The following is an 8,777-nucleotide window of genomic DNA, read 5'->3' on the forward strand; positions in this document are numbered from 1 at the left end:
CATCTCCACCTACCACCAGGCCCTTCTACCTTAATCCTAAATTATCTGATTGCATCCAGAGTAGTCATGGCTGGGACAAAGACTATCACAACTCATGTTTTTAGTTAGTCACTTCTGAAGTCTTATATTCTTTCTTTTAAAAGTTCCCATCAAGCTCCCTTGTGAAGGAAAAAAGGAAGTCTAGTGCTCTGACCTGCAATGGGACAGTCATTGCTTGCAGGTATGTATGTCCAGGATAGCCCAGTCCTCAGCTTAAAAGAGTCTAGTGCCTGCTGCAGGCTGAAACAGAGAACACAAAGACCACCCTGGAGAGGGGTATGCCTTGGGGGAACCCTTCCACATCCTACCCCAGTGCCACCCTTCAGAGCGCCAGGGGGGTGGATTCATACCATCCTATAAACCTGGCACAGTAAGTCCCTGGACCCTCATCTCATTCCAGCCAGAATCCAGACAGACCAGCATCCATCAGGCTGTTGCAATCTTGAAGAATAGTCTGAAGAGATTAATTGCCCCAAAAAGAGTGCCACAGAGGAAAAATAACACACAACTGGCACAACTGTGAGCCACATATACATATATAGATACGTAGTTATGAAGACTTGGATGCAGATATAAATATACAGTAAATCTTACACAGCACTTCATATATTTCCAAGAATGGGAATATCCCAAAATCTGGACTTGAACTTCCCTTTAAAATTTACACAGGTCTAAGGGTATCTTTTGTGCTGGTGAGGAGGGCTTGCCACCTGTCTTTCGGGAGACACTGCTCACCCTAAGGAGATAAGAGTCAGGAAGATAAAACCAATCTTTACACTCAGAAGCAACTCTGATTAAAGCATAATGTCTGTTACTCAGACTCATCTTCTGGTCCCACCCCAAACAGACCCATTGTGTCTGAGTCTTACAGGGAAGAGGGAGTCTGTGATTAAAATCTCAAAGTTGCCAAAGTATCAATAAGACATCATGGCCCAAGAGGCCCTGCATAAATGTCCATCTAAATTGAAGAGATGGGCATTTCCCCCACTTCTGTAGAGGTCAGACTGGACAGTCAGTCAATTGGGGGTTCCAAAGTAATATGTTGGGCTTCACTATTTGAGATTTCTACATCAGCAGTGTTAGGGGCCTGAGAGGTACAGAACCGGAATGAAGGGGCAGAAATACCAAATACACATGGTAGTATCAAGGGGAGGGGGATGGAAGGTTGGGAAGGCACAGCAGGAGAGAAACACAAAGGTGGTACCCACCTAACAGTTGTCTGGATTTGTTCTTAAGCACAGGTGAGAACTCCCTTCTCCCTCCAAAATACCTGAAATAAATCTCCTGGGAGTTGGGATCCTGCATGGTCAGATAGGAACAAAAGTTTGTCAAATACAGCTCACAGTCAATACCTTATTTGGTCCTCACAAGATCCCTGAAAGATCATTATTATCTCTAGTTTGCAGAGGAGAAAAGATGTAAAATTTATTCTTCTAGCTAAGTGGTCTGGTGGTAATTTGGAGTTTACATTTGCTTCTAAAACTCTGCCAATAAATATGAAGTATCCCAATGTCTTTAGAAATACACTCAGTACTGTTGGTTACTCCTTTTTTGTTATAAAATTTTATTATTTTTAACAATAATGTGTGTACATTCTAGGAATAAGGAAAAATACAAATAAACTGAATAAAAAAATCACCCATAATCCTACCATTGACTGTATTTTTTGTCTTTCATCCTTCACATGTTCTTCTATGCATATATGCAATATATAAATGTACTCTTCCCTTTCAAAAATATGATATTCAAATATTACTTAGTAACTTTTTTTTCATTTTATATCTTGTCAGGAACCTCTTTTTATACAAATGAGTAAAGCTCTCCTATCAAAAGGCAAAGACTTGTAGATTGGTTTGAAGTAAAACAAACAATGAGATGCATCTAAAACCACTAATAGCAAAAAGTTAAAAGTAGAAAGATGGACAAAGGTATATTAGGAAAATGCAAATCAAAAGAAAGTAATGTTAACATCAGAAAAAATAAAAATCAAGGTAAGCTACATTAAATAGGGGTAAGGATGGTTTCGATTAACCTTCCAACGCATCACTATAAGTTTGTTTCTTACTCTCCTTATCTCCTCTATTTCATTCACTTCTCTAAACATATCTTCCTTGCTTAAATGTCTGTTGTGTATATCTTCTTTAAATTCCTGGAGAGACTGAATCAACATTTCTCTAAAAGTTCCTTCTGTTTTTTCCTCCTCCTCTGGCTCTTCCTCCTCCTCTGGCTTTTCCTCAGGCTTCGACTCTTCCTCAAGTTTTGGTTCACTCTCATTTTCTGGTTTCTCTTCAAATTTTTGACAGGGTTTCATCTTGTAACTGTCTCTCTTCCTTCGTTTCCCTCTTCCTTTCTTTTTTTCTGCTTATTCTTCTTAGAAAACTGCTTCTAGGAAGCAAGAAGGAGACGTTAAGTCAAAAGCTTGGTGAATGGACCAGTGCTCTGGACACAGGTCTCAGTATTTGCTTTTTTTGATTCAGATCATCAAATATTTTTCACTTGGGAGACTCAATTAGCCATCAGGGTTTCCCTGGGCCTGCAGTTGTTACCTCCACTTTCCACCTCCTCACCTCCCTCATCCCTCCCTCCAGCCTTTGCCAAGGCTCTCCTCAATCACATCTCCCTCACAAGGCATAACGCAAGTCCCTCCTAGAAGAGAGTAGGCTGGGAGAAGTGGGGTACGGGGGAAGAACAGGGGTCCACAACCTCAGTCCCTCCCTTGCCCACCTCCACCCCTGGGGTCGTTATAATATTTCCCTCACCTACCTATACTGATCCGGTCACTTTCTTTCTCGCCTTTTCTAGCCCTGCGTACTTCTCTGAACAACAGACCTGCAGACCTGCGGACAAACGGGAAACCGGAGGGGGAGGGGCGATGGTGGGGGTTGGGCGAGCGCTCGTGGGCCAACCAGCACCACGCACTTTTCTCATTAAGGTTCCCGGTTATGGAAATTTTCCCACCTTCTGTCTCCCGCATTTCTCCCTCTCTCCACAGTGCAAGTTAGCTCGAATTTTCCATCAGACAGGGAGTAGGAAAAGCAGATTATTTCCAAACTATCTTTAAGACTGGGGGTGGGGGGAGGGTAGGTGTTGGGAAATAGGTCTGAAGAGGCAGAGGATGATCATTATTAAACTCTCACAGGTCTCCTTGTCCTTCTCCCGGGAACCCCAATCCCTTTCCCAAGGGTCACCATTTCCTGCAGACCTGGAGGTGGGAGGTGGAGAGATGGACTTGACCAGAGCTCCCTCAAGTCTGCTCTAAGCCACCCCCACCCTAGAAATCCCCAGGCAGCGCCTATTTTGCCACCAACCTGCAAAATTCCGGCAAGCAGACTGCTTCCCTTTCCCCTTGCCTCGGCCCCACAGGCTGCGCTGCTGAAGGAAGCTGGTACCCAGATGGGAACAAGGACCAGACTAGCAGGACTTCTGCACACGTCGACTCCTGGTCACGTGATATCTACGTCACCAGTGATCTCGGATCCCCAATTTCCACTCCCACCAAAAGCGCGGCAGAAGTGGGCTGGCCCTGTGCCCCCGCCCCGCTTATACATTTGGCCCTGTCCATCTTTTTTGCTTATCGCAGAGGGGAAAAATGTTACTTGCCTTTCTCTGATTACTAGGGAGGGGCTGCATCTTTTTCTGGAGCTACTAAACTTTTCTACTTTTTTCAAGAATTGTCTTTTCCTGCCTTCTGCTCCCAGGATTAAGAACTCCAATCTACATCCGTCGCCCCTCCCCCAGCCTCCATTTCATCTGCAATCTGGTCCTTGGCTGTTGTGGAGCAGGGTTGGTTTGGCAGCAGGTTGTTTTTAAGAAAAAAAGGATGGGGGAGGGGGGAAGCCTGGGACAGGATAAGATTTTTTAATGTAGTTTTTTACTTTATTCTTAATACTTTTCTATATTTTTAAAAAACTGAAAAAACAAAATTCAGCTGAGTAAATGTGAAGAGCTAATTGGCTTTACACAACAATCCATGAATAGGGCCAGCAACCCAACTAGCAGCTAGAAGGGCGCTCCCAGGGGTTATACAAAATGGAAGGTTTTTATAGGCAAGAGAGTGGGGTCAAGGGAGCTATTAGCAAAATAAAAGGAAGGGTTATTTTTAGGTCAGAACAACTTTCGCCTGGGTGGGGGGGGTGGGGGGGTGGGAGCAGCGAGGGTTTTATGCACATTTTCTTCTTTCTCTGGGGGATGGAGAGGGCCTATGTGACAGATTACCTTATTGTTCCTTGACCAGAAAATTCCAGACTGGTTGATTTAAGATTACATTTCTGGGAGAGGTTGAAACTGCATTTAGGTCAGGTATTAAGTCTAGGTTTGGTACCATCGGCTTTAGCCCAAGAGACGCAGTTTGGGGCCTGTGATTTTCTATTTAACACATTTTTATCTTTTTATAGTCAGAAAAGACAAAGACAGAAAAATTACTTTAGTTAAATGAGGTAGTATGTGTACAGTCCTGAGGATAGTGGCATATGGTCAGTGCTTCAAAAGTGCAAACTATTATTATATTAGGATTTCGTTTGAGGAAAAGGATTCAAAATTAAAAAAAAAAAAGGTAATGTTTGACTCCAGTGTCTTGGTGGTGGTATTTGCCAGGAAGTAATTGGTTTGGTCCTCTGGATGCTCTCTTCCCTGGGTAGTGAAGAGTAAGTGGGGCAAGAAGATGTGCCAACTTGGAACCTTCACTTTTATCCTTCTGGACCACATTCTAGATACCTAGGACCCTTGAATATCCTGCCCAAAGGACCTGGAGCCCAAATACAAGACTTGCTCATGCTTCTCCTCCAGGTCTATCCTCCTGAGAGTGACCCACATCCCCTGTGGGTTCACCCTAGGGTTGGAATAGGTGATATAGCTGGAAAGACAGAACCCCCTTCATATGAGGCCATTCAGAGAAAGGGCCAAAGTAAAGGGTGGACTGCCCGGCCAATATGAGCTCAGAGAAGGCAAAGGCCAATTAGCCCAAAATAGTCAGAGGAAGCTTCATGGAGGTAAAAGACCTTGACCTGGGCCTCAGAGTGTGGGCAGGACCTAGAAGGAGGGTGGGAAGAAAAGAGGAGACCAGTCTGACTGAACGTAGGCCCTGTGTCCTTATCATTACCCTGGCTTGTCTCATGCTGCCTTGCTGGGTCAAGTCCACTCGTTCCTCCTTATGGGTTTTATGTCTCTTGACGGTGGCTATTGTCTGAAAACAGGTTCGGTGCAAGCACTTTTTGACAAGCTCTGCACTACCCCCAAGGACTTTCTCACTTATTTCAAGGTTATGGAATCTGAATTGGTCAACCTTCCTGGATAGTTCTAAGGCAATTGCTAAGTATTTAAATATACATTCCCTTTGAGCCTGTAAATCCATTCTTAGGTATTCACCCTGAGAAAATATTTAACAGTAGTCACAATGATTTACAACAACACGGTTAGTTTGTAGACCTGAATTCATGGCATAAACCCTTCGAGTTGGACCTGAATATACAAAGGGAAGTGACAGGTGGAAAGCAGCAATGAAGGAAAGAGAATTGTTCTAGGAAATAACAGACGCGTGCCCAAGCATGTACACATGCACCCGTACAGTCACACGTGTGTATGTACTCTCATACACCAGTGATTCTCCCCGATGATTTTGACAAAGTTAGAGAAGGCAACCCTCAGAATGGGAGAAAATATTTGCCAATGAAGCAACTGACAAAGGATTAATCTCCAAAATATACAGACAGCTCATGCAGCTCAATATCAAAAAAGCAAATAACCCAATCCAAAAATGGGCAGAAGACCTAAACAGATATTTCTCCAAAGAAGACATGCAGATGGCTAACAAACACAGGAAAAGATGCTCAACATCCCTAATCATTAGAGAAATGCAAGTCAAAGACACAATGAGGTATCACCTCACACCAGTCAGCATGGCTATCATCAAAAAATCTAGAAACAATGCTGGAGAGGGTGTGGAGAAAAGGGAACTCTTCTGCACTCTTGGTGGGAATGTAAACTGGTACAGCCACTATGGAAAACAGTTTGGAGGTTCCTTAAAAAACTAAAAATGGAGCTACCATATGACCCAGCAATCCCACTCCTGGGCATATGCCCTGAGAAAACCATAATCCAAAAGGAAACATGCACCACAATGCTCATTGCACCACTATTTACAATAGCTAAGACATGGAAGCAACCTAAATGCCCATAAACAGATGAATGGATAAAGAAGATATGGCATATATATACAATGGAATATTACTCAGCCATAAAAAGAATGAAATTGAGTTACTTGTAGTGAGGTGGATGGACCTAGAGACTGTAATACAGTACGAAGCAAGCCAGAAAGAGAAAAACAAATACCGTATGCTAACTCATATATATGGAATCTAAAAAAAATGGTACTGATGAACCCAGTGACAGGGCAAGAATAAACATGGAGATGTAGAGAACGGACTTGAGGACGCAGGGTGGGGGGCAAAGGGGAAGCTGGGACAAAGTGAGAGAGTAGCATAGACATATATACACTACCAAATGTAAAATAGGTAGCTAGTGGGAAGCTTCTGTATAACACAGGGAGATCAACTCGATGATGGGTGATGACTTAAAGGCCTGGGATAGGGAGGGTGGGAGGGAGGGGATATGGGGATATATGTATAAATATGGCTGATTCAATTTGTTGTACAGCAGAAACTGGCACAACAGTGTAAAGCAATTATTCTCCAAAAAGAGCTTAAAATTTAATCAAATCCCATTAGAAATTTAGAAGATTTATTGTAGAAGCAGCAATAAAAAAAACCCGCAGACTTCCTAATTCTGTTACAACAATTCAAACTGCACCAACAATATGTACCATTTAGGAATGGAAAATGACTATTAGGATAGTCAACACGATTCTTTATAAAAGGAGCAATTAAGAAGCAAATTAAATGGCTTGCAATAAGGAACAGGTTAATTATGTAACAACCATATCATAGAATTCTAAGAATGACAATGAGATCTATTGAGAACATGAGAGTTAATTTTCCACCTATGCAATTATAAAAGATAAAAAATATTGATCATATTCAGAGTTGGTGAGGGTATGGAAAAACAAACATTCACATGCACTTTTGAGAATTTAAAATAGTATATGAATGTGAACTAGACTTATTGTGATGAACATTTCACAATATATACAAATATTGGACCCCTATGTTGTACACCTGAAACTAATATAGTGTTATATGTCATTTATACCTCAATTTAAAAAGTAAAAGTACAAGCAAGATGCAAAAAATAAAATATAGAATAAAATAGTGCATTTCTGGAGTTCATTTTGGCAATATTAAACCTTAAAATATATGTCCTTTTGGACACATCAATTTCTCCTCTAATGTTTTGTCATGCAGAAATACTCCCATGCCACATATGGTCAATGTAGTAGTTGTGGTAATAGATTTTTTTTTTAAGGAAAAAACTAAATATTCCTAAAGGGGGATTGGTTTAAGACAAGTTTGATAAGTCACTAATGCAATACTATTCAGTGATGAAAAATAATAATGTGGAGTTACATTTCCTCACATGAAAAAAATGTCCAACATATATTGTTAAGAAAGAAGAAAAATTGAAGGTTAATATATGTGGTAGTATATGTTTGTCACAGCATACATATATTTATTTTTGTGTATTTAAAATATGTCTATAATAAAATTATACCATAGCATGATTAGTAAAGTCCACAAAATTCATTCCTGTAAAATTCTGAGTTACATTATTGGGAGATGAATGGAATTACTGATTTGAGCCTATTTGGTTAGCTCACTGCACAACCCAAGTCCATTAGAGACACGCTGTGTTTTGATGGCACCTCATAACAGTTGTTTACTCAGCACTCAAGCTTAAACATTATCCTTATGTTTTCCACTCTCCCCATGCCCATCACCAATCATGTTATATCCAGTGTCAAGTTACTGTGAAGTCTTACTGTATTTCTCGCTCATGTTAGAAATTTGAATGACTATATACTGAATTATTCCCATAGGATGTATTTGAAATGAGTAATCAATATAAAGGGAACTTTTCCTTTCTAAGTGTTGCATTTATATATTTAAAATTTATCTTTAATAGGCATGCATTAATAACATTCAGAAAAATGATTGAGATAAAACTTTGAAAACATACAGAAGAAATAAAATATCTGACAAATATAAGATAGTTATATATATTGAAATGAAAGTGTTTTTATAATATATTGTTAGGTGAAAAAAGCAGATTATAAATGGTAACCTTCAGAAGGTCCCATTAAAAAATAATATATATGAGTAGATATTTGTATGTATACACCAAATATTAGAATTGGTATTATTGGGTGATTGGTGGGCATATAGGTGATTTATGTATTATTTTTTATACGTCTTTGTAGATTCTTCTACATTTTTTCAGTGGGTATGTGTAAATTCTATAATAAAGAATAGTCTGCAAACTGTATGACTTTATTTTATGACACACATTTCACACATATACTTCTCTGTCATAGAATAGAATTTGATTCAAGGCCTCCACTACCTGTTTGAGGTGTGGGGTTCTTGCAATGGTTGAATGCCTCACATTTGCTTCCCTTGCCCCATTAGTGATTAGTATGCATTAAAACGAGGCTCTCCTCCACATGTTCCCTCCAATCAAGTTTGAGATAGTCAAGCTGTAGTACTAGTCATACACTGGACAGGAGGTATCTCTTTTTAAATTTAACCTGTGAGAAATCTTTTCTTTAGGAAATTTTTTTTTGCTAGGAA

At 40.3% G+C, this 8,777-nt stretch overlaps 1 protein-coding gene across 3 annotated transcripts; it reads right to left on the bottom strand.

Annotated features, from left to right (window-relative positions):
* Positions 1 to 1,629: 1,629 nt before the first annotated feature.
* Positions 1,630 to 3,440, bottom strand: TCEAL9 (transcription elongation factor A like 9). Of its 3 annotated transcripts, XM_057718961.1 has the most exons (3): positions 3,348 to 3,440; positions 2,803 to 2,876; positions 1,630 to 2,424 (listed from the first exon to the last, which is right to left on the bottom strand). In XM_057718961.1, the coding sequence occupies exon 3, from the start codon at positions 2,348 to 2,350 to the stop codon at positions 2,036 to 2,038; it is 315 nt and encodes a 104-aa protein (XP_057574944.1). In that variant the 5' UTR covers positions 2,351 to 2,424; positions 2,803 to 2,876; positions 3,348 to 3,440; the 3' UTR covers positions 1,630 to 2,035. The 3 variants fall into 3 exon arrangements, with proteins under 3 accessions (XP_057574944.1, XP_057574946.1, XP_057574945.1); XM_057718963.1 differs by lacking the exon at positions 2,803 to 2,876 and having other exon boundaries at positions 1,630 to 2,421; XM_057718962.1 differs by lacking the exon at positions 2,803 to 2,876.
* Between the last annotated feature and the right edge of the window lie 5,337 nt (positions 3,441 to 8,777).

This window comes from Hippopotamus amphibius, chromosome X, assembly GCF_030028045.1.
Source record: "Hippopotamus amphibius kiboko isolate mHipAmp2 chromosome X, mHipAmp2.hap2, whole genome shotgun sequence".
In the NCBI taxonomy this organism is placed as follows: domain Eukaryota; kingdom Metazoa; phylum Chordata; class Mammalia; order Artiodactyla; family Hippopotamidae; genus Hippopotamus; species Hippopotamus amphibius.

What these genes read in the sequence shown, in the direction of transcription:
- TCEAL9 (XM_057718963.1), bottom strand. Translation starts at nt 2,350, where the DNA reads ATGAAACCCTGTCAAAAATTTGAAGAGAAACCAGAAAATGAGAGTGAA.